Consider the following 26593-nt stretch of genomic DNA (forward strand, 5'->3'; position numbering starts at 1 on the left):
TCCATTCATAAAACTTTTATTCCACTTACATCAACTTAATACACATGTTCTGAACAGTTATGCTTGGATTGTTCATGAAAATTTCATAAGACATTAAACAAAGCTAGCCATCATCTCAAGTTATTTCCCTGTTAACTATTTTTACAGCACATGCATGTTAGGCAAGTATCAAAAAAAAAAAAAAATCACAAAAGCAAAAAACCTAAAAAAGTTAAATACATGGGTTTTTGTTTTACTGCTGTGCTCGATATACAGTGTCATTATGAATATCAAGCAATTCATTTTTTACTGCATCTTTACTTGTACATTTGTTCTTAGGTTGCTTAAACCATTTAAATACAAATAAAATGTGTAGCAAAAATAATGAAAGCAACAGCAGGTAACTTTACAAATAATGGAATGTGAACCGTTTCTCTGTCCTTCTCTAGAGAAAGCTGACTGGGTTATCAAACTGTCTTAAGGAACACTTCAGCTGCAATCAAAGATGTACACTTGATTGGAATATTCCACAGATGTCACATGTTCACCTGACATGCAAGATCTATGGGACATCAGTTTATTCGCAGCCATGTGTGCTCCTGCTTGGATATTCAGACTAACTACACCTGTGGCTGCAACATTGATTATCCCTTTTTTCCATCATGACAGACCAATATGCAAGCAGTCATCTTTGCCTGACATAGAAAGCTGTTTTAACACTGGCCTTGTGGGAAGCCACAATGTACCAAAAGTACTATGCCAAACATGTAAAACTTGTATAAAAATTTCACAACCCCATATTGGCCACCTCAGATGAAAACAGATAAATTCCCCAAATGTTAACTGGCTCTATTCCCCTAATATTAAACAAAACCACATGGGAAATATAGAAATCCAAATAGAAGTAACATAAACCTGTCAAATCGTAAACAAAAACTATTTGTGGGACAGCATGGATGACAAATGGTCTACTGTTTAAATTTCAGAATGAGGCAGATGGAAGTTGGAAGGCTGGTTAATTCTCCCCTCCTTCTCCTGCTTCGGCTTCATCTCCTTGGGTATCCGATGTCCACAACTGTTTAGGAAAAGAAAAAGAGTAACAGGTACATTATTATACATTTATTACTAATAATTATTAAGTAATTTTTAGAAGGAAGGCCTATATCTTAATAATAACAACTTCTAAGAGGCCCTGCTAAGCACTGTGGATAAAGAAAAGGCACACAGTAACATGCATCTATTTCTTGGTTGTGACAAGATGGGAATTCAATTCTGGGTGACCCAACCCTACACTGCATTTAATGAGCAAGTTTACGAACAGTCAAACCACAAGTCTCTTACAAGGCTCACTAAAATATGACTAACAAGCAGGGAAGAATCAGACTTACTGAGCAGCTAAGTGAGAATCAGGAACTAACAGCAATTTCTTTCTCCTCAAGCAAGTTTTACATGCCTTTCTGAAGGAAAAGCTTCAGTACAAGTATCTCTCCACATCCAGTGCTACAGCAAATGTTAAGCTTTTCTTCAGAACAGGCATCTGAAAGTTTTTTGTTTTTTAAACTCCAAAATATTTCATCAAGATCTCTCTCTGTCTCTTGGCTCTGTTCAGTTAGGTGTGCTCCTCTTTAGCAACTTTCAGAACTGAGCTGCCAAATTGGCAAGGCAGGGCAAGGAGGGAAGAAAAATCAGGCTAAGCATGCACTATGCACAGATTGTTATTTTCACCTCCATAAAATCATACTAAAGACCATATATCAAGATTAAGTACTAGCTAAGGAAACTGAGCATCAGTTCCAGAACAGTCAGGGGCAAGAAATTATTTTGAGAACCAAGTATCTCCATGCTGGCTGTTTCCAAATTATTCCCAGCCCAGTATGATTTGCCATCTCTATGGAGTTAGAGAAGCATTAATCAAATCATTCATGCTCTATAGTATAACGTGGTAAAACACAAAACCAACCAATTCTCTCCACTGACAGTGCTATACCACTGAAGTCTTACAGAATTCCTTTATTTTAAAAATCCATCATCAGAAAAACTGCATGCTTTCAGGAGCAGAAGGCAACAGTGAAACCTGTACAAGACCAGTAGCCTTGTCCCTGCTCTGAATATAATGCACTTAATTCTCCTTGCTGAAGGCATTAAACAACAAGTTATTTTACTGGAGACAAGAGCACACCAGTAGTCTGTTTCTAAACCCGCACTGCAATCTTTAGTACATTATTATATTACTGCATTACTCTCAATTTCAAGTGTTATTCTCGTAAGGAACCAGAAGTTTTATCAGAATTCTATCAGAAGTTTCTGTCCTAAATTATCACCCCTAGAATACAGTTTTAAGAGTAATTTAGGATGGGAAAGACCTTCAAGATCATCAAGTCCAACCATTAACACTGCCAAGTCCACCAAGTGCCCAAATACCATATCTACATAAATTAAATACTTTCAGGGATGGTGACTCAACCACCTCCCTGGGCCACCTTACTTGACAACTCTTCTAGTGATCAAAATTTTCCTCATGTCCAATCTAAAATACACATTCATTAAGACAGAAGGGCCCGAGTGCTGTGAAAGGAGCATTACCAATTTTACCAACTGAGACACTATGATCAGCTCAACAAATCTGCTGGGGGTGGGAGGGAAACACATAGGAAGAAGGGCAGCCTTTTATTTAATAAAACAAAATTTCATAACAGAGCAAATAAATTATCTAGCAATTTTAGTAAAACAGATTTTGCTATGTTAAACAGCCCTCTGAACACTTCTCTGCCCTCAGTCCCCACAGACTACTTCAGCCATACAAGACTCCAGGTAAAACAGAACCAACAACTGAGGAAAGTGCTACAGCAAAGAACTGATCAACATGCTGCATCACTGTCTAAAGCCCACCTACCTCAGACTTTACCACTTGCATAACTGGCAAAACAAACATTTTTTATATTTATGAAATTCACTGTAGTCTTTGTCAGTCACACACATACCAAAAGTTATTTTCTACCTCGAGAAGTTGAAGATAAACATGAAATCAATGCACTTACACAGAGCAGGCTAAGCCTTTTAAGGCAAGACACATCATTCATTCAAGAACATAGAACCTTACATCTGTTTACAGCTTTCTCCCTTGTAATGGAAATCTACTGTCAATTCTCAGGCCTGCTACCCTAATCCACACTCTATGGCAGCTCAGTCTGACTTTTGTTCTTGTGTGAAATAATTTGCTTTCCAAATGCTGTGACAAGCTTTACATTATTTTTACTGGGAAGGCAGCAATTAAAGTCAGCCTCTATTCTCTGTTTCAAAACCACTCATTCAGAGGGCAGGTCTTGAGCAATCCTACTCAAGGGGACAGTACACAAGACACTGAGAGCAATGCCAACCCTGAATCTGTCTCCAATACCAATATTGAGAAATCACTTCCATTTGTTTTGTAAGCAACAAATGGAACAATTACAAGTAGATTTTGCAGCAGTGTTAAGTTGCCATTCCAGTGGAAAGGGCTCCAAAAGACAAGAGAAATTAAATGTTAGACACAAAAGCAGAAAGTATGGTGACTCCAATTTTATACAAATGCACAATTTTACTTGTACTTGTTCTTAAAGCAGTGCAGCTACTCTGCAAAGGTCTCTGATATCAGAAGCACAAATTGTTAACAAGGGGCTACATGTGGCAACAACAAGTGTTTCTTAATTTTTCATTTCTTGCTTGCAGCTCTTGTCCCCACAGACCAAGGAGAGAACTAAGCCATTAAATTACACTATTGCATGTTTGCTTACATTTAAGTTTCATTTGCTTTAGATGTTTATCTTTGCCAGTTTAAAAGTTCAAAGTAGGATAAAAAAATGCTGCACAGAAGATGAAGATTTTGATTATTATGACAACTTACACCACAGACAGCTGTGAGTCCAAGGAGGGAGAAAAAAAAAAAGGAATTAAGATAGTTATGTTATAACTACCGTGGAAATAGCCTGGCTAGCATCAATTTCCATTTCAGCTTAACCAAAATTAAAGCCAAAGAAAAAACCTCTAAACAATAGGTCCTTAAAAGGACTTGCTAGCTGCTAGCTAGTTTTCATGCAGAATCTCTTCCTTGCAGATACATTCATGCAGAATAAGCTATATAAAATTCAACACAAGCTTTAAACAGGCAAATGCAACTGTATTCTTAGATGCTTTTCAAACACTGGGTAGTACGTTTGCTAATCGCAGTCCAGACTCATCATTTAAACATGCTAGATTCCTTGAATAAAATAACCTGAAAAACGTGGTTAATTCATAATTTGTCTGAAAATTATGTTAATTAGAATGCAAACAAACAAACAAACCCCCAAAAACCAAAACAACAAAAAATCTAGGCAGGAAAAAGATTCAGCTAACAAAGATGATGTCCTGATGACTTTTTTCTGAAGTGCCAGACACAGCTCCATAGCCAGGAACAGAAGTGCCAGGAAGACCAATCCTGTAATCTATACATGATGACAAACTTTGATGATACTCACTGTCAAGTTGTCTCTCAGTAACTGCATTATTAGCGTGCTGTCTTTGTATGACTCTTCACTTAATGTATCAAGTTCAGCAATTGCTTCATCAAAAGCCTAGTGTTATAAAAACAAACAACTCCATTAGCCATGTGACAAAAGGTTATGCAAATAATTTAAATGGAATTTCCCCCTCTTTGACTTACCGTTTTTGCAAGGGAACAGGCTTTCTCCGGGGAATTGAGAATCTCATAATAGAACACGGAGAAGTTCAGAGCCAGACCTAATCTGATGGGATGTGTTGGTTGCATCTCCTTTTTACTGATTTCAAAAGCTTCTTGATATGCCTGTTGTGATTGCTCCACTATCCCTTGGGGGAAAAAAACAAACACAAACAAAACCCACAACAAGTAAGTAATTCACAAGCTGTATCCAGACATACAATCAGGACTGTGTTCACATGGCATGAACAAACCATATCAGGAGTGAACTCCTGTGAATGAGCACTTTACCTAACAAGTCGCTATTTAATGACTGAAGATTTTATTAAATTACATTTTCAAATTATTAAAAAGGAAGGAAGTTGTTCCTGACCAAATCACAGGTTTGAGTGTCTTCCTGATGCCCTGTGACTACTTGTATTTACAAATGTTTGCAGCAGTTTTGTAGCACTGAAGATAAAACCCACCGTATACTTGATAGAGTACCACAATTTCAATGTCTTTAAACACTGCAATGCATTAGAGAACCACATTTTAGAAACAGGAAACACTGATGACCTTCGTCTGTCCTGCTGAACCCTTTCAGTAACAGTCATCTATGAGCCTCCATTCAAACTGCTCAGCAAAGATATTGTGGCATACTTCAACTCAAATTAAATATATATTTTTTAAAGCTTCCAACAGAGTTCTCTTTTTCAATGCAGATATGGAAAGCATTTTTACTTAACTTAGAAGTTCTATTACCTAAAAAGTTAGAAGGGAGAAAAATAAATAATTTGGCTCCTTTATTTTAGAGATTAATCTCTTGTCACTCTTAACTGGTTCAGTCATGCAAGTTATTAACACTTAGCAAAACCAGGCAGCTACAATGTGTATATGAAGATTGAAAAGCTCAACAGTTTCCTCTGACTGCAGACACCTGAACTCAGAGCAGGTTCTGCCTGCCCAAGTCAGAGACCACAGCCCAACTCAACCCACAAGCTGCAGGGGCCAGGGATGCTCTGGATGCTGAGCACAAAGGGGCACTTGTTCCTCAGCTCTCCACCACCATATGAGAAAAAGGTGGGCAGAAAGTAATTCAATTCAGATGCAAAAGGACTCCAACCCTAACATTTCTGGATCAAACCAAAAATGCATCCAGCAGGATGGCTGCAAGAGTGCAGTCACACGTACTCAAAAACAAAGAAAGGAATTTTAAAGTAAAGACTCAAAAATACAGCAGGATTTAAGTCGTAAGTTTTCAGACTAAGTCTGAAGCCAACTGAATACCAATACTCAGGATGTCTATGCAATCACTATTTGTTCACCTTTAGATATTCACAAAAATCAAAGCCTCATATAGTTCTCTTCCACATGGAAGAGTGAGGACATGCACTGCACACTCCACCAACAATGCTCTCTCTGCACTCATCACTAAAAATGGAATGCTTCAGATCAGACAGCTGCCTTAATACCTTGAAAATGACCAGAAATTAGTACATTACAGTTGAGAAGAACTAGGTTTACTGCAAGTTAAATTTTAAAATGTTGAGGAATGTTTAATTCCTCTCAAAATGGACAAAGCCTTAGAAAATGGTGCTGTTTATGAAAGGCAAAACAAGCAGAATGAAAAACAAGTAAATCCAGGGAATGAAGCTGAGAGTTTTATTTTTTAGTAATTTTTATGTTAACAATTTCAAAACAAAGTGTATTTTTTCTCCTTATGTGAGAAAACAGTTACCTTTCGAGCAACAATTTGGAGTACTTAGTGTATAATTTAATGTATTCTGATAATTTTAAAATCACTCACACAATTCAAAAAAGTTGAATTTTTTAGAAAGTACAGCTCCAAAGTTCAAGGATAAAACAGAGTGAGGTACCTGCTTGACATTCGTATCTGCTGGACTGCCATAAGGAAGCACCATTCAATAAAATAAACAACATGGTCTATGAAGATAAAAACCCAATTCCTAGAGCTGGGAGCTTTATATTGTCTGTATTTACTACAAATGGCTGGAAGAATGGTGTCCAACTCAACAGCCCTTCTTTCCCAAACAATAATTATCAACTGCTCTTCTTCAAGGTCACAGACAACATACAGGAAAAACATGTGACACAATACACTGGAGGTGGGGGATGAACTGAAAAAATGGGAACCCACCAAAAACTGCTCAGCCAGGAGACTGGGTTAAATAAAAATCAACTTTAAAAGCACTTTAAACCAAGATTTTCACAATCTAATTCTTCTAGAGCCTGTAACTCAATCCTCAACAGAAAAAAAAAATGAAACTTGGGGTCTCAAAATATTGTACCTCCTATGCACGTGAACAGAGATTACTAAAATTACCCAAAGGAAAACATGGCAATGCTCTGTAACAGATCTAAAGTACTGGTAACACATACAATTCTGCAGTCACCAAGACTGGGTCAGTTTGCATGCAGTATACACCAGAAATCAAATTGAGCCTAACATACTGAGTAGTCTTAGGATCTTTGTGTAACTCTATTATCCAGCATGCTGGGAAAACTGGGCTTCACTGTGTAATGTGGATATAACGCATGCCAGCAAAGCAGACACATCTATTCCCTTGACATTATTCCATGTCTGTTTCACATCTATGCCAACCTCAATCTAGTCTCTGAAGTGCCACAGACATTGTCCTGTGCTGTACTGGGGGCTCATTATCCTGAGGGCAGTGCAAGGCAGAGGCTGCAGGTCCTGGCCCGCACAGCTCAGCGCTCCACACCCCCAGGTGCCAATCCGCAGGTTCCCAATTCCCAACTCCTGCAGGCTCAGGGCAGCCTGGGAGAGCCTGACATTCCAGGCTGGCTCTGAAGGGTGCTGCTCCTCAGGGCACACTGCCAGCAGCCCTCAAGTGGCTCCAGGAAACAGCCTGGCACTGTTTGCAGTGAGCTGGATCTCAACTACTGCATTGCTTTGAACTGGAGGGGACTCTGCACAGAGGCAGCAATGCTGTTAGGGTGTCTCCAACCACAGCAGGTAAGGAACTCAAAATGCTGAGTACCTAACATTAACTTTTTAAATTAAATTTAGGTGAAGGCAACTTACCTGAAACTGTGACAAGCTGCCCGCATGAAAATACAAGAAACTTGAGCAAATGGAAGATACTTGGACATTAAACTACCGTAGTTGCAGAATAAATTTTCCTAACAGTAAGAATAATTGTATTAAACCTTTTCTCCTTCAGGTTGTTTCTAGTTTCTTTGCTCACTGAACCTACGCAGACTTCTTAGAAGTGCAGGAGAAATGGAAAAATTAAGTCTAAGAGGTAAAACTTCTAACATTCAGCCAGACAGAAATGCATAAACCTGTATTTCAGTGATAAACCAGATACATCCATGTGGAAGTTGGAGACAATTTCAAGATCTTGTGACTCAGGAGCCATTTCACACTTCCATCAGCATCTATGTGGAAATTTCTGTAACTCACTTCAAAGCCAACGATCTATGATCTTCCTTCAGAAAACAGGAAGCCTATTACTAAATAAATTTACAAATCAGAATTACTCCAAAATTAAGAGTTGTGTCACTGCCCCACCAAAAGCAATCTAACTGGACAATGTTAATCCACAAGCTGACATACAATACCTTTCTTGTCATCTCCAGCAGCAACCTCAGCCAAGTAACGGTAGTAGTCTCCTTTCATTTTCAAATAGAAAACTTTGCTTTCTGCTTGCGAAGCATTAGGGATCAAGAACTTTTCCAACAGAGACTAAAAGGGAAACAAAGAACACAGTGTTTTGAACATATGCTGAACCAACAATTCAATTAGATTTCAATTTATTTTAAAGTCAAGACAGCTTCACTCTTTGCTTATTTTCTTCACATCCTACATAACATAGTCAGCTAGAGAATGTGTTCTGGATTCCAATTCTAGATATAAAAGGAATGCTGCATTGTGTGCCTTGATGGGGAGAAGGAGGCTCTGTCAAATTTGCAGATGAGTTTCATATGACCAGAGGATGGCTTTCTAGAAGCTATTGTATAGAACCCTGGCAAAAATAAGGTAATCCAAAGACTCTAGGCAGAGGGAATACCATAGAGTAAAGTCTGCATCCACAAAATACAATAAAAGGATTTGATATATCAGTTGCCAAATCAGACACCAAATTATTTTACATACACAGGCAATAAATAAGCCTCCTTAGCCCAGTTCCCATTAACTTGAATGTTCTACTGTCATCACCAGCAGGAAACCACAAGGTGAACCTGTATTCTTGCATTTCCAGACAGCTCACAACCTGACATTCAGCTCTGTAGCACCTTTATTTGACTTTGTGCTACCTTAACAGGTATTTCCTTTATCTTCCAAAGCAAAGGTAGCTCTCTGAAATCACTCCACCAAATCCTCCCCATGGGTTGACAGTTAAGACCAAGTTTTTCTAGATTATTGTAGCTGCTTGTTAACACAGCAAGTTAACATAGCTGAAGTAGTCAAGTAATTTAGCAAGAATTCTATTACAATAAAAAGGAAAAGAAAATTCACAAGCTCCAACACATTCAGTCAAATTAAGGTACAAGCTTTTCAAACTTTGTGATATTGAATTCTTGAAGTCAGACTTTAAAAGAAAAGCCAGGTATTTAAAAGTCAAAAAAGGTAGAGTATGCCTGAATAGTCAGAATTCAATCAGAAGCTGTTACATATACTTGGTGAAGGCTATGCAGAAAATTTTTTTAAAAGAGGCTTCAATACAAAATTTTGGCCATCTTTTTTCCCCTGTAAATTAGATGGCTGACCTTGCAGTTTCGCTTTACTTTTTCAGTTTTTATTTCCAAGGATACCACAGAAATGGACAAACAAATTCAGCTCCAACTTACAGAATGATGGCTGCTTTACAGCACTTGCCTCTCAAGGCCATCCAGCAGGTTAAATGAGCATGGACATACTCCTGGGACAGGCACACCCTGGACATGGTAAGCTGCAACTACTGCACTGTGACATGGGCACCTGTGGTACCTGCCCTGCTTAACAGGCTAACTATTAAGCTACAGAAAACTGTAATTCAGTTTTCTGAATTCTTTTCAAAACAGAAAGAGCAAGAAGAGCAAATTTGGTCTTAGTTTTTGTTTTGGTTGCTTTTTTCCTTTAATCAAAATACTGCTAATTCATTTTTATGAATAACGAATATTTATTGGTAGACTCAAACTTGTGTGAAACTCCTCAAAATGAAGTGACCCACCACATCTCTCTCATTATTACTACTGCAGTAGACAGATAATAAAGAAATCGGGCTGACAGACATGGAAGTCAGACAACATTCAGCTATGCCTATGCTACGAGATAAAAACCTGTAAGTGGACTTTCTTTAGTGCCTTCTACATGGTGGATTTATTTGTTCATCTTTAATATTACGCCTCTCCAGTACTGTGGGGCTTGGTATATAACTTCATTTTATAACCACACAGGGAGACAGTGAAAAATACTGCATGTCCTTGCTTCCCATCCTAATGACAGCAGAGACAATTCTTTGGCAACAGAAGGAACTCAACACAAGCCAGTCAGCAGAAGTATTTTTCTGGAGACAGTCAAATGGGCTGCCAAGCTGCTCCATGCCAAAGGCATCCTTCTGAGGGCATCCCACCACGCCAGGAGAAGAGTTCAGAGCCAGCTCTGTCCCAGTGAGGCTGGGATGTAGCAGGAGGCCAGCAGGTTTATGGGTTGCACACCTCAGCTCTCTGTAACTCCTTACACACTCTGTCCTCACCACTAGAGAGCTTCAAGGTTTGTAGCTATAACATCTGCACAAGTGCCAGTAAGCTCCAAGGACAACTGAAGGTTACCAGCTACTGAGAACAAGGCTCCTTATTAGTTTTCCTCTGTGAGACTTCAATTAAGCCAGGTGTGTCAGTCTGCACTTAAGCTTCTGGCACCGTGGGGGGTTGCCCTCCTTCTGCATCCTTCATTAATTGGCCAGACCAAAATATTTTCAGTGATTCCAGAAATAGAAATTATTCCTCATCTGTATAGAAGGTCATTTGATTAAAATGTGCAGCTCTACTCACTCACACATCAGCAACCAAGCTTCAAGACTTAAGTTTCACTTAGATCACAAATGAGGTGAAGTTGTTTCCAAACTGAATGGGTGAATTGCACCAGCAGACAGATAGGAGGAAAGACTACTAACTGTCTTCTTAAAACAAACCAACACTAGCAGGGCAAAAGGAGCTTGAACACTAAATCTTGTACTGCAAGAAGTTCTAAAGCCATGTTGAATTTCTAAAAGACTGATGAACTGAGAAAATACCTTTGAACAGCTATTCACAGAATATAGCCCATGCAGAGACTCCAACTCAAACTGCACTGGGAGCTCACTCATATTTGGATGAAAGAGTCTATTCTACACAAACAACATGTAGGACTGGTGTGCCACGTATCTTTGGAAGAATTTTGTTTATGCCAAATAAACATGAACAGCAACAATAAAACCTGCAAGCAGATGAATATTTAAAAGCTAGCATGTGAAATGACTGAAAGGAGATCTCTACCCTATTAAGTCTTATAAATTCAGTTTCTTCTGTTTGTTTTAGTCCATTTATTTCAGGATCAATTTTCTTTTACTGGCATAAGTAGACACAGACCACTCCTTTAAAGTTAGCCTGAAGATTCAGGGTACACAGATTTATCCTAGAGCGGCTGTGAAAGCATAACCTGCATGGACTTGGTGTGGCTACAGAAAGCCAGACAGGTAAGACCAATACAACTACTAACCTTTTAAAGTTCAATTACAGTAGATCGCAGAATCAAAAGCACAACAAATCTAACAATTTGTTATCTGCCAACACACCAGCTTATGGAGAACACTGTTTATCTTGTGGATTTTTCTAATAGCAGATTTTTCTAATAGGGGTATCTGGAGAATACAATTTTTTCCATGAGTAAGACTATCTTGATATTTAGGTCCTATTGATTTGTTCAAAGCTTCAGCAGTTCCAGCAATACATGCCCATCCTCTCTCTCCTTTACCAGCTGATAGGGCAGTGTTTATCAGTATAGAGCTGATCTCTATACAGGCCATTAAAGTGGTAGCAGCTAGTCCAAGACTGGATCAGTTAAGTGATCTGTACTTACCAAGCTGATGTGATCTACATCACTGCAAGGCATACAGTGCCTGGGCACCTGCAGTCCACACAGCACATGTCTATTATTACATTATATGTAATTAAGGTCTCATGCTTGAGCTTGATGGTCCTGCTATCACACTGAACTCCCATCCAGGTGTGACAGATACTAACACATGGGCAGTTAATTACAGCACCTTGATCAGCATCTGGTAGGAACAGTCTACTGAACAAAACTGAATGACCATTCCCTGCCCTTGAAAGCCCTCAAGGACACAGCAGTAGTTGTCAGGGCTTTTGACAGCAAGACTAACTGCTGTGAAACAAACCATACCATTGTAGTCAACTAGGCAGCAGCAGTTTAGAGCACTTCTCAGCCCAAACCTATAACACCTTGTTGTACAAGTGCTTCTAGCGCTTTTCATAAGTCTTTTCAAAAAGAATTAATGGGAATTACTTTTTTTTTGTTAATGTACTAAATCTAAATATCAACTCTTACTAATATGCTGGCCATTCAAAGATCAGGCTTCAACACTTCACACCTGCAGTTTTGGTTATGACTAAGTTAACAGCTTTTCTGGTCCTCTGGACTGGCCAACAAACATGTTCAAACTCGGGAGATGTCAGCTGTACTCACACATGCCATTGGTAAGATTTGGTATGTTCCCTCACCCTCAGCAAGTACTACAGAAAAGGCTTTGTCTCCAAAGGCATACCAGAAGCTGTCTGCACACAACTTGAATTACCCTAATGGTCAACTTCAATCCTGGCATATTTTAAACACTAAACTGGAAAGAGATTGACTTCTTTTATTCTTGCACATATTCTACCACCTGAACAGGATACAGTCAACAGGTGGCAACATGAAGCACATCACATTTTGAGCCACTTTGATGAAAGGCTCTATGTACTTTTCCTAAACCTTTCCAAGGTAAGTCTGAAAGGTTGAGTTATCAGATTTAGGAATGTGGAAGAAGCCTGACAAGTAATAAGAAAAAACCCCAATAGCCAACCCTCTCCTAAAAGTCTGCCTGCTTCTTACTTCAAATGGACATGCTTCAGTTGTCAAACTGTGGTGAGGCCCGCAGGTGAAGACAGGAAGCCAACACAAAGATTGAAGAGTCCTTTCCTGAAACTTGAAGCCTAAAACTACTCTTGTTTTAAAAGCATTTGCATCTTTGGCAAATGTCTTGTGCGTAAATGACTTAAATCTATTCCCAAATCCACCATAAGAGCATTAAATGAATTTTATTTTAATGTTCAGCTTCGCCTTCTTGCTTCTAGTTCAGTGCTTACTTCCCCTTATTAAAGGCTTGGTCTTAGTACATGTCATTGGCTAGAAACTTTAGATAATTATTAATGCATCAGAGATGACTGCAACAACAACTCAATTTTCTATTTATGTATTTCCCTCCTGACAAGAAGGCAAAGAATAGTCATCAGATTCTAGGAAAATGTAGTAGCAATTAGAAGATAATACATAGTTAAAGTACTAAGAACAGGAAGCCTTATTTTTAAATATGAAAAAATTAATTAAATATCTAATTGAATAAAAACATTAGAACTATAGGAGAAATAAAAAGACACTATTCTTGCACAAAATAACCACGGTGCAGAATGGCAAAACTCAAAAAGAATACATGATAAACTTCAAGTACTTTAAATAGCATCAGTTCTTCTCTGAAATAACATGGCTTTTTATTTAATAAAGAAGCAGGCTTTTTGTTTTCATGCAGTATGGAGATATCTAACAATAGTTATGATGGGTTTTTTTCTGATTTTGAGAATAAATTACACAGGAGACTAGCTGAACTTCAACTCACTTATCACCCACCCGTGGTAGGTGACGTAGGGATGAAGATGACATGGTAGAACTCCTGTTTTTTAAATTCATGAAAGAAACTACCTATTTTTTTTAAGCTCAGCCTGAAACTAATTTAATATTAAATGACAACAGCCTGGTATTTTCACTATGTAAGTAGCATTCCACTATCTTTCTCCAAGACATAAGAATATAAGAGGGATCATACCAGCTGGCAAGACTCCTCTGTCTGCCAACCTCACTGCAACACTGCCCAAAAGAGGATGCCACTGAACAAAGCAAGAATGTGTTACACTTCTGTTAGCCTCCATCAATGCCCAGGGACTTCCTGAGCCAGATGTGGTTTCTCTGGAAGTAATAGCCTTTAACAGGATTCTTGTTCACATGCCACACATTGTTCAAACTCTCATTACATCAAAATAACCTTAATACCCACAATGCACCAGAAGAGAAGCTGCAGATACCTGTCTAGCTGTACATGAGTGTGACTTTTGTCTTTAAAAAAAGAAGACACCTATCAATTCCCATTAGAAGCTAGCAAATGATTTTCCATTCCCGTTTTCCACGAGGATTAAGAAAGTTACAAGCTATAAAATAACACACGCAATTAGTTGCACTGCATGGACTGGCACACACACTAACTACAAAGGGTTTAATTAAACCATTTGTGGCCAGTGATTTTATTTACACATATCCATCTGAAAGGTTGGAGAAGAAACAAATATTTGCATTTTAAGAGGTATATTTTTAGACAATCCCTTTCCAAACGCTGTTTTGACCCAGGCTTACTATGCTGCTCCTGATTACAGTTCTGGCCAGAGTTTGGGATTAAGGGCTGTGCAACTGCTGCCTCATGGGTGACCTCCAACCCTCTTATGAAAAACAAAAGAACTGTTCTCAGCCTTCTACTCCAGCCAAAAGTGAAGCTACAGTTTCAAGTTACCTACAGAATTCTCTCTGCTAGTTTGCTCACTAGAACAGGAATACAAGAAAAGCTGTCAATATTAGTGGCTGCTGAGGCACTGGAGAGCTCTGCTCAAACATCTGCTGAAGAAGTAAACCAGCCTGCTGCCTGTTCTCAGCACCAGTTACTCTCTCTTCCCACAAAACTGGCTGCCCACAGAAACAGCAGCAGAAATTTGAGAAAAGTGACAAGGCTGGCTAGAAGAGATGAAACAAAAAGCATGACCCTCGCAGGGGAGGAATTCAGAATTTGGGAGACAAAGAATCTTCAAGGGGTAGGGAAGAACTTGATTGTGGAGTAATTTGCAGCATTTGTGCAACAGTGGGAGATGTGATATGCACAGAGACATGTGGAATTGCTAAGAGCAGAAGGGTACACTGCATTAGCAGTTTTGCTGTAATCAATCCAGTGAAGATCTAGAAAGGAAACAAGCAAGAACACCCTGAAAAATCATCTTCATGCTGAGACATGCTGGGGGATAGATACAAGTCAGTAAGAAGAAGGCGTATGGACAAGAAGGGATACAGGGTGCTTGGCATGGACACACAACTGGTCAGCAAAACAAGAAACAGACAGCACCTGAGGCACATCTGCTTTCCCCAACTTAGACTACCATGTACTTACTAGGTAGTTTCTTCTACTGCTCTGCTTTTCAATTAGTGTTTATGGCAAAGGAGGCAAGTGTGCCTCATATCAGGATACTCTTGAGCTAAACCAAAAGATTCCTCAGGTGTTTCATGCCAATCATTATTGTTTTTACCAAAACATGCGTAACAAACATGATTGTGAAGGAACCAGATTCTGCAGCACAAAGATACCTCCCCAGTTTTAGTAACCCACTCTGAGGAGTTGTACAGACAAGAGAAAACATTATGATTAAAGTCTTAAATTTTTTGAGGCATTGCTATAGATCTTAATAAACAGTTTCCACTGACGATCAAAGTCAATATGCAATTTTTACCTGGGCCTTTTTTTTCAGCATCACCTCATTAAACTGCTTCTTGAATACTGGGAACTTGCATCAAAATAAAATGGTACCAGATACATCAATCATTACTCTTTTCACAACGTCCTCTGAGAAACTTGAAATAATAAAAAACTGAAAACAACCGAGTTGGGTCAGATTTCTGCCCAGGATGTAGGTCTCAGCTACAGCTATTGCAACTGAACTCCAAACCAGAACACGTCTTAAGCTGTCTGAACACTCTACAGTTTTGGTCTCTAAGCAAATACTAGTAAAACTCCCCATAAATATGATGCAATACTTTTTATCCTTGCTCAGAAATAGAAGCAGGAGCCATTTATCTTTTAGCAGCTTGCACTCCGAACAGATTTCAAAGCTCATGAAGCTATTGGGGTTCGCTATAGCACAGAGTGTTAATAAAAACATTTTATTAGGAAAAATGCCATTTTAGCAATGCAGACCTAATCTGCACAAGGAGAAAATGACCAGCTAAAAGATCAGATTACCTTTGTAAAATCTTTTGTAACATAATCACACATGGAATAATATCCAGGGAAAAAAAACCCATTACCAACAAAAAACAACTGACAACGTTTCTCTGCCTCATTTGAGCTGCCTTAGAGAATCACAGCATCAAGTAAGTTGGAAAAGACCTATGAGATAGATCATTGAGTCCAACATATTATATCTGATTAAAAATTTTAAGAATTTACTTGGTCTCAGCAGAATATGACTTATTATTACTTCTCCTTTGAAGGGGCATTGCCAATCTTCTGTCAGATTTCAAGAAAAATAATCCACTGCACAAGAGTTAACATTCAGTAAAAAAACTCCCTAATTTTAAGAAATAATCACAATCTTAATTCTCTTCAATCAACCTGAATAGCACAAGCTTATCCAACCTATTTAAAAATGGTAGTCAACTACTGCCTGAATGGATGACCAGCTTCAGAGCCAGGAGCTAATGTCTGCCCAGAGCAATGTACAAATAAAGCATCTAAGAACCTGTTTCAGAAATGCACTTCCATCACATGTACAGTAACAAGACCAAAGTTTCCAGATAAAACCAGAGTTAGTGCAGTAATTTTTTTGTCCAGCTGTGCAGAGATAATGCATGAACTCTGCTCATATTCTAAATTTTATGTTTCTACCACTTACAGCTTCCACAGGCACAAAAAAACCTGATACATTAGCAATGCAGTGTTTTTGCTTTTAGACTTCTAAGCAACCAACCAGTGAAACAAATACTTAGCAGCTTCACAAAATTGCAGGTACGTGCAATGAAGTTCTTCCTTCAGCAGCTCAAAGATGAAGAGTTCTGTCATAGGTGACTAAACTAGCAACTTACTTTATTTTGCTGTTTAGAACTGAGTATCAGCAGTAGGTACATAAAGTACTTGAACAATGAAGGCTGCTGTCAAATAAAGCAAGTTGTCAGTTTGATGCTTCTGAACAGTGTAAACACTCCGTACCTTTTTATTGTAAATCAAAGCCAATTATTAAACATTTTAATGCCAAATGAAATTACTACAGCAGGCTAGTGGTTATAATAAAGGTTTTTTCTACTTTCAGTAAATTCAGGAGGATATAGATACATGTACATATGTGTATGCACATGTGCAAGTAGAGTTAATATAAGAAGTAGATGCATTTATGCAGAACACCTTAGCCGATTTTATGATAAATGGGAGCATTAAACATACGTGTCAACATTCTGGATGCCCTTCTTGCTAAGATTAGAATAAATGAGAAACACAAGTAATCTTGTATTTAAACTGATCCATGAAAAATGTTTTAATTATCAAAGATTGAACAGCTTTCCAACAGCCTAATTGCTTTTAAAAGTAAAGGAAATTACTCTATCTTAGGCATTGCTTTCACTGCAGGCAAACAAAAAACCCAACAAAAACCAAACCAATAACCCAAACCAAAATAAAAAACCAAAGGCCAAAAAAAACCCCCAAATTTGAAAGGGTGTAGCTACAGTTGGGGAAGTGAGTGAAATCATGAAGTTGATACAAACTGCCTCTGCTTCCTACCTTCAAAAGACATGAGCAATGATACCAACCAAACCCTTACCGAGAAAAAAACAAAAAAAAACAGACTTGGAGAGCTAATCAAAAGCTTAAATGATAACCACGCTTGTAAGTTAGCAAATCCTGGCTACATTTTGCTCTGCAATATATGAAAGATCATTCAGAGAAGCATCTGTGAACCAGAGTACTCACAGATTTTCACATATGCTACTAACACATTACCAATTACCATCTTTTAATGCAAATTTTAACAACTTGAGTTCTGTGTCCAGGTTTGAGCGCCACAGCACAAGTAGAACACAGGTATACTGAAGGGATTATGGGGCTGGAGGACATGAGGTACAAGGCAAAGCTGAGAGAGGATGGTTTTCTCAGCCCAGAGAAGACCAGCAGATCTTGCTGCTGTGTACAGCTGCCTAGAGATGATGGAGCCAGACTCTTCCTTGAGGTCTGCAGTGACATCACAAGAGGCAGCAATAAGCTGAAAGAAGCTCTGATGACACGCAAGTATTCTTACCTTAACAATAAACCTAAACAAATATTAAAACAGGCTGCCCAGAAAGACTGTGGAATCTCCATGCTTAAAGATAATAAAAAATGACTGACAGGACCTTGAGCAAAGTGATCAAACCAGATTTGTTCTGAGCAGAGTTGAACACAATGACCTCCCTTCTAACCTCAATTCTTTGGGCACCTAACTTCTAGATTTCAACACATTAATCACCACCTTCTGTGACTGACATTTCTGCAAATAGAAGGTTATACAAATGCCTTCCCTTTTTTTTCTGGAAAAGAAAAGAAAAAAAGACATAGATCTCAAAGAAAAGGGCAATAAAAAATAAAAAATTAAGCAAGCCTGAAGGAGGCGCAGAAGTGAAGACAGCGATTCTCAGTCAGAACACTGAATTTTCTGTTAGCATCAGATATCATCACAGCAAGAAGGTTGTACAGTATTCTCAGTCTACAGGTTAGCTATGCACTTTAACCATCAGGAGGACACACTGAGCATACAGTAGCCAAGTTTAAAAAAGACAATTCATGCGTGCATGTCAAAAACTGGTTTCCTGTAGGAGAAGACCAAATTTCCTAACCCTGTTATAAACAATTATTAAACATTTTATAGAAGTTAACATAGTAACTTATTAATGTTTGCAGGCAACTAGTTCCACAGTAATTTGAGAATGATGGCAATAGGCATTAATTCTGTGGTATGTTCTTTAAAAGCCATTTAGATGCATTTGGAATGGAATTACACTCCCTTCCCCCAGTGAACTGCAGCCCCATGACAGGTTATTAAACATTCTACTCCCCCTCTCAACAATATACATAAAAAAGAAATGTAAACCTAAAGTCACTAACCTACGACACAGCTGAACCTTTTGCACTCACAATTACCACCTCTAAAAAGTGAAGCATGCATAACAAGTGCAAAGAAATCTCAAGTATGAGCACACAAGGAACACGTTTTCACACTTCCGAGGGAAGAAATAATGCAGTGAAGAAAGCAGAAGAGTTCATCTTACTGGAAGGTCCTAAACAACACATTAACCTGCTGCTTTTCTGGCAGGAAAGGAGTGGGGGGAAAGTGCTGAATAGCACCTACGAGTAACACTAACTGCAGAAGGCTGAAGGGCAGCCAAGGTTTGCAGAAGTTACCCAGACCTTAACAACTGAAAGGGCAAAGAAACAGTGAAAGGGTGCCTGGGCAATGCCAGAGATCTGCTTAGGGCATTTCTACAGTGGAACTTGGAGTGGGAAGCAATATCACCCAGAAGACTGGGCATCAGGCAAGAACATGGGAACTGTCATATACTGTGCACGTGGAGGATACGCAGGGACTGCTGCACTATGTGCCAGCCCAAGGAAGAGGGTAACTGTCTGGAATAACATTCATATTAATGTGAAGATAGCCAGTCATGTTTTCAATTATTAATTTACATTTGGCTCATGTAAAAGACTTCCTGAAAGCTACCAGAGCTCCTGAGAACTTCTAACAGACAAGCAGTGCAGGGTGGTAGCTATTCAAAGACCTCTGCATTCTTCTCTATACTTCAGAACCCTTGTTAGCTGAAAAATTCAGCTTACTGCAGATTTAATTGGAATCACTTCAGTTACAACTCACCTTTCTACCAAGAGCAAAAAGCAGCTTAAAGAAAATCCACACCTGTTATATTAATAACGATCTTTATTATCAAAATGACAAATAAAAGATGACTATAGATCATTATACTGGTACTTTAGACAGACTCTCCTTTCTACTATAAAAACTGAAACAGAACGTGAAGCACACACTTAGCTAACATGAGGAAAAGTATTTAACTAAAAGCTCAATTTCCTGTATCAATTGGAAATTTTTTAGAATACTCAAAAGCAGTTTTCAGATGCTCAAGTATGGCAGTGTACTTCCTTACACATAGCACCACACATACTATATTGCTGTTGAAGAATTTGGAAATACAGCCTTCATTGCCACAGTGCAAGGAACTTGTACTACACTCACTGTGTCACAATTATTTAATGTTTACCCACACTACCAGGCCAACTCCAAACTAGGGCTGGTAGTATTACACTTTAATATACTTAATGCATATCTGACAGAATTGCTGCTGGAACAAGATATTCTAGGTGTCTCTTATTTGTACAGCAGCACTCTGAGGCTGCAGGAAACAGGAGGATAAGTTCAACTCCTTGCAGAGTTGTAGAGGTACTCTATGACAGGCTGAAGAAAAAAAGGTTCAGGAAGCAGCAAGGATGCAGATGCTGTCTTTTCCTGTTGCAAGGTCAGTGTAAAGGAGAAAAATAAACATTCTGACCTAACTAAATACCTACTAAAACTTTTATCATTGGGCCCGACTGGAACAAAGCAAGAAAGAAGTTCATCTTTAATTGCTCTTAGTCTCTCTGTAAATTAGTAGAAGAGATGGAAACAAAGCCCAGTTTGGTATACTTGGTATCTACAGGATTAGAGGAGCTGTTTCTTCCAGTACACTAGACTTCATTCCAATAAATGAGGGAAGACAGCAGGAAGCTGCAGAGGAGCTAGCTTTGGCCACACTCTTCAAGTCACAAACACACTCTCTAAATTGCCTTCCTCCCTTCAACACTGAAGTTAGGACAGCACTCATATTCAGCTGTGACATAACACCCCTGGGCATTAAACATTACTTAAGACACTAGCAGACAACTGCAGGCACAAAAACAGCTCAAACAGACCCACAGCCTCAGTAAAAGGTATAAAAGTTGCAGAGTTGCTTTTGTACTCTAATTGATTAGGCTCATGATTAAAAGCTTTGAAAATTTAACATTTCAGGTCTCATTAATTAATGGCATACCTCACACCAATTAAGAATGGGTAAGCCTCGCTTTTCTATAAACAGCTATAGATTAGATTATGCTGTATAAAAATTACAGAGATCCGGGAAAAAAAAGCAAAGACAAAACCAAAGTGCAGACTCCTGTTCATAATAAACAACTGAATGTCATCACAGTTCTTTTTTTCCCTGTTAAAGCAAAGTGGATAAAGCAACACAGTCAGCCATGTTTCTAGGTGAGCAAGAATGTACTTGCATAGGATACTTCAAGAAAGAAAAAAAGAGCATGATCTAAATCTTCAATGTAATTGGCAACATCAAAGGTAGAACATGTCATCTGAAAGTGTTTCTAAATCCTATCCTTTGAACATAAAAGTTTCATTTTTTTTTCTTTTTAAATGCAAGTCTAAAAAAATATAGTTTTATTACTGCTAATCGCTGCCTAAGGCATTGTCTCTTCTGGACAGTAATTTTTCTTTAACGTAATAAGAAAAATTGGACCGGCAATGTTAAAAATTAGTCAGTCATTAGCTTCCTAAAATAGTAACATGTCAAAGAACAATAACTTCTTTGAATAATGTATGTCTCATTAACACAAAGAGAAATTCAAGTCCATTTTGAGATTCAGAAGATTTAACAGGACTCTCCACCCATATTCCTCTCCTCCCAGGCACTGCAGCAAACTCAAAAGCTGGGTTTTGTTTTAGTTTTTGTATTTAGCACGCACAACAAAAGCTAGTTTTACCTTAACCTGGTTTCCATTATCAGACAAAAAATTAATTGCAAACACTAAATTCTTCCATGGTTTCTAACCCCAGATTTAATTAAAATAATTTCTTAAACCAAAATGTATCTTACAAGAGAATATCAGATCACCCTGAACTGAAAGCACCCACCCTCACTCTCCCATTAGTAAAAAAATTTAAAGGAAGAAATAACCAATTAGGAATGCCAGACTTGGATCCTCATTTCCTTGGCTTGAACAGATAAGCCACCACTTTACAACACTAGTACTAGTAAATCAGTTCTTTCCGATGAGTAACTTTTGCATTTCATTTTCAGAGTAGAAGTTAAAGAGTTATCCTTACACAAGATTAACAAAACATACAAAATTGGGTGAGTTACAACAACCACAGCAGCCAGCCTGAACTGGAAGCTGAGACTCAGTTACCCATGCTGACTCTTACAAACCCTTGGAGAACCAGAGCTCTAGAAGCTATCACCACCCATCACACTTTAGTTGTCTCACACATCAAGCAAAATTTATGCTACTCATCGATCTTAACTTTCATTTGGTATCAGATCTTCAGGCACTTAGCTATTTAACACTTCCCTCACGTCGCACGTCATTCTGTCACCTGCAGGTGATCCCTTGTCACATATGGGATGACAGCAGTGTCCACAGTGCAGCAGACAGCTCTATTGCTGACAGTCACCTCTACCTCGCAAGTGGTTGCAGGACTGAACAGCTGCTCCTCGTGTGCTCACTGAAGCACCACAAGCGTGTGCAGTTGAAAAAACCTGACAATCTAGAATAAGCATTTGGAAGAGGTTTGGATTTCATAAACCAGCCTCCCAGTGAAAATACAGCATTGCTTGCAGTGCACATGCACATTTTAATGTAACTACAAGTCTCAGAAAATGTTTAACTTGAACACCCTTCTGGTTTGTTACAAAAAAATTTAAGTTTAAGCAGGTATCACAGCACTTTTACTACCTCTTCCTGCAGGCAATTTTCTGCACGGCTGAGTCATAACTAACATTACATCATCTTACCCAGGGAGGGGCACAATTTCCGTAGAGCAAGAACTACCTCTTACAACCACAGCAGCACATTCAAATTGAAGAAACCAAAAGAGATGAAGGATACAAATACTGCATTAAGGGGGAAGGAGAAACTCCCAAACTAAAACCTGTATACAGTTCAGACTCAGGAAAATATGTTGACCTTCCATAACTTTACTTACAATAATGTTTCTATATGCCCCAAATTTTATTAGCATTCATAACTATAAATTGTATATAAATAATCACCACATTAGAGGGAAAGAAAAATTCAGACATTTTAAAAACCTTATGTCAGAAATTGCACAGGAGACCACAGCACTACTGACAGAATAGAAATAATCCCAGAGGGTCAGCACCATTTACTCTGCAACTCAAGTAAAAATGGATCAACAGTTTCATTATTTCTCACCAGCACATCATTGCAGATGTCTCTTAGCTCAGTCTCAATTTTCTCTCTGTATTCTCGAGCCATCTGCTGTTTTTTCTCAGCGCCTTCCGTCTTTTGTTCAATACTTGAGACGACTCTCCAAGATGACCTACGGGCTCCTACAACATTTTTATAGGCAACAGAGAGAAGATTCCTCTCTTCGTTGGACAACTCAGCTCCTTGCTCAGTCACAGATTTCATGCAACTTGCCATGTCATCATATCTTTCAGCCTGCTCAGCCAGTTTGGCCTTCTGCACCAGCTCATTTTTATCCATGCTGATAATTCTAAAGAGGAAAAATAGTGAGGCATTATTCAGACAGTGGTCAAGAAGAAAGGTGTTTTAACTTCATAGGCAGAGCAACCTGTATTCTCTAAGTAGTTTGGAACTCTAAGAGCTACAACTGAAATCCAGAAAACAAGGCATACTAGCAGCACTGGATACTCAAACACATGCACACATGGAGCAGAGAGTTAAAGCCACTGATTCCTCCTGAAAAACTGTAAACTTTTAAAAGTATGTTATTCTAATAAACACAAACAAAGGCATCCAAAGGTGAACTGAAAGCAAATAATTTCTATCTTATACACAAAAATGATCCTAATTCTTTGCCACCACTCTTTCAAAAGACTACACTATGAGCGTAGCAAAACTGACAAAGAAAATACGCAGTAGTAAGCTTTCCACATGGGACAGCCAAATAAAGGCTGGACAAAAAATACCAAGCAGCATTCTGAGCCTTAACAGAATCATACAGTTACATGCAGAGGAACTTCACAAACATCTGCAAATCAAATCCCCCACTGGATGTTAAAAAGTAAGAATGCAACAAATATCTAAATTGCATGTTATACACCTTCCCACAATTCTAACTCCCTTTCCCAAAATGGGAATCCCCATAATGGGATGGTCTGTGTCAGGTATTGCTGCTCTGCCCAGGAGGCTGTGTTTACAGAGACAAAAGGAAATTTTACTACTTGAAAACATTACTTTAACATCAGCATTTCAGATAGCACAACCTGGCTGAAATACTTCATAATCTGTCTTTATCAGCACTTTAAAAAATATCAAAGTCTGCTGAACAGAGATACTGAGAAATTTCTTCTTGCATAGAAAAAAAAATATACCTGTCCACTACCCCTCCCCCCCCCCCCCTTTCCGTGTATCCTAACTTTATCATTTGGAGGAACTGGTAATGTGCTTTGGGGATACATGATCCTTCAAAGTTTAACATGATTATTAAAAGCATTTACCAGTTTTGGTCATGAGTGCTTTATATATTTATGTATGATCCACACACCCAAACCAAGCATCTTCATTTTTTAACCACTAAGACTTTTGCCATTTTATGTGACATTAGGAGAAACAATGGCAGGGCTATGTTCCGTCTTTGGGAATAAATTAAGCACATTTTAACATTCCAGGTGACTGCAAGTTTTGTTAGCTCCTGTCCCCAACAGGGGTGCACAAACCCAGCGTTTGTTTGCAAACGCGCGTTGAAGAACTCACCCCCACCCCGCGCGGCGGGGTTAAGGAGCCATTTTAAAGCAAGCATTCGGCGGTTGTTATTTACCACTCGGCTCGACCGGGGCAAACGCGGTCACAACGCCGGCCCCGCCGCCAGTCCCCAGGGCCCCGCAGGCTGCCGCGGCAGCATCCCCGGCCGGCAGCATCCCCGGGCGGGCCGCCCGCCGCCCCCGCGGGCTGGGCGCTGCGGCGGCTCCTGCACGGCGAACGCGGTGACAGCAGAAAATGGAGCGGCCCGGGGGCGGGCGGAGCGGAGGGCGGGGCGGGCGGGCGGCCCCGGGGCTCTGCGGCCGCTCCTCCCTCCCCGCGCCGCGCCCGCCGCGGGGACACCGAGCGCCGCGCCCGCCGCCTTTGTCACGGCGGGTGGGCGCCGGAGCCCGGCCCGGCCCGCCCCGCCCCGATCCCGCTCCCCTCCGCCCAGCGGCCCCGGGGGAGGATGCCGCGTCCCCGCCCCGGAATATGGAAAGCCCGCCGTCCCATCCCCGGGGGATTCGGCGCGGGGGAGGGGGAGCGGCGGAGGAGGAGCCCCCACCAGTCCCGGGGTTAGCCGCCGCTCTCGCCCGGACCCCTCGGCTGGGGCGGGGAGGATGGGCGAAGGCGGAGGGCCCTGGGCGACGAAGAGGGGGGGCTGGGGGAGGCCCGGGCGGCGGGAGGGAAGCGAGCGCGGCCGAGGGGCGGTCGCCACCGCGCCCGGGCAGGGCTCCCGGCGGGAGACCGCACCCGGCAGCGCCCGCAGCCCGCGCCCCGGCCCCCGCCCGACGGGGGCGGCGCTCCCCTCCCTGCGGGCGCGGGGTCGCCCTCACCTGCCGCCCCCTCCGCCGCCGCTTTCCCCTTTTTCCCGCTTATCCCCGGCGGAGAAGGGACCCCGCCGCCCCCCGAGGCGGCCCCCGCGCCCCGCTCCCTCCCCGCGGAGCCGCCTCGGGAAGGCGGAGGGGGGGGGGGGGTTGGGAGCGGGGCGGGCTGGGCGCTGTCTCCCGGCCGCCCCGCTCAGTGCTCCCGACCTGCCGCGTGCCGGGGGGGCCGGTCCCGGGCGGCGGCCCCGTTACCTGTGCGCGGCGGGCGGGCGGGCGGGCGCGGGTGCGTCGGTGCGGGCGGGCGGCCGGCGCGGACTGTGCGGCTCTGGCGCTCGCGGCGCTGCAGCCTCGCTCCCTCCCTCCCTCTCCCGGCGCCGCGCACGGGGCGTCTCCGCCAATCAACGCGCCGCTCCTCGCGGGCCGCGCGCCGCCCGTGACGTCAAGCGGCGCCATGGCAACGGCGCGCGAGGGCGCGCGCGAACCTCCTCCCGCCGCCCCCCCCCGCTCGCTCCCCCACCCCGCGGTCACGCCCAGAGTTCGCGGCGGCCCCGCCCGCGGGCGCGCGCCTGCACCCCCCGCCCCCACCCCGAGCGGAGCGGGGCGTCCCGGGGGCGCCGCGGGTTCGGGGCTTCGTCCCGGCCCTCCCACGGCACCGGCACCGGCGGGGAGACCCCCGAACCCGCCCGTGGGCGGCGGAGCGCCGCCCGCGCCTGCGGCACAGAGCGGGGGCGGCAGCGCCGCCTCCTCGTGCGGCCGCGGGGGTGTGCGCGGATGCCACCGCCGCCCCCCGCGCACTCCGGGCGGGCTCTCCGGGCTTTGTACCGCCCAGAGCGCCCGGTGTCCCCGGTGAGCCCCGCCGAGCCCCCTGCGTGGGTGGGTGGCTGAGCCCCCCGGGTGCGGGGTACCGGGGCTGTCCCGGCACAGGAGCGGCTGCGGGACGGTTCCGCATGGAACCGCGCCCCGGAGCCTCGTCGTGCACCGGGAGCGCGACACGCGCTGGGGGTTAGAAACGGGAGGTGCAGAAGAGGATGGGAGCCCGGGGATGGCGGCAGGGCCGTCCTCCCGGGGCTGGTGGATGGGCGCTCAGCGGCTCGGCAGGCCAAGGACGGTCCCTCTGGACCTCTGGTCCTCCCTTGCCCTTGGAAAGGCAAGCGAGCATTTCGGACAGCACCACCCAAACGCTGATGAGAACGTGCTGACAGGAGTAGGAAGAGTATTAATGAATA

General features: G+C 41.7%; 1 protein-coding gene across 3 annotated transcripts; it reads right to left on the minus strand.

Moving 5' to 3' along the window:
- Positions 1 to 25642, minus strand: YWHAZ (tyrosine 3-monooxygenase/tryptophan 5-monooxygenase activation protein zeta). 3 transcript variants are annotated; one of them, XM_062490608.1, is made up of 6 exons: positions 25620 to 25642; positions 23029 to 23332; positions 8264 to 8387; positions 4661 to 4824; positions 4476 to 4571; positions 1 to 1054 (listed from the first exon to the last, which is right to left on the minus strand). In XM_062490608.1, exons 2-6 carry the CDS (start codon positions 23320 to 23322, stop codon positions 995 to 997), a joined length of 738 nt encoding a protein of 245 aa, XP_062346592.1. In that variant the 5' UTR covers positions 23323 to 23332; positions 25620 to 25642; the 3' UTR covers positions 1 to 994. The 3 variants fall into 3 exon arrangements, with proteins under 3 accessions (XP_062346592.1, XP_062346582.1, XP_062346572.1); XM_062490598.1 differs by lacking the exon at positions 25620 to 25642 and adding an exon at positions 24620 to 24760; XM_062490588.1 differs by lacking the exon at positions 25620 to 25642 and adding an exon at positions 24556 to 24718.
- Positions 25643 to 26593: the final 951 nt, after the last annotated feature.

Source organism: Cinclus cinclus, chromosome 1, assembly GCF_963662255.1.
Source record: "Cinclus cinclus chromosome 1, bCinCin1.1, whole genome shotgun sequence".
NCBI classification, from domain to species: domain Eukaryota; kingdom Metazoa; phylum Chordata; class Aves; order Passeriformes; family Cinclidae; genus Cinclus; species Cinclus cinclus.

Coding starts and splice junctions, on each gene's coding strand:
- YWHAZ (XM_062490608.1), bottom strand. CDS start 23,322: ATGGATAAAAATGAGCTGGTGCAGAAGGCCAAACTGGCTGAGCAGGCT. Junction 8,388..23,028: donor ACATCTGCAATGATGTGCTG/GTGAGAAATAAT, acceptor TTTCCCTTTTAG/TCTCTGTTGGAAAAGTTCTT. Junction 4,572..4,660: donor CCTGTTCCCTTGCAAAAACG/GTAAGTCAAAGA, acceptor TTATAACACTAG/GCTTTTGATGAAGCAATTGC.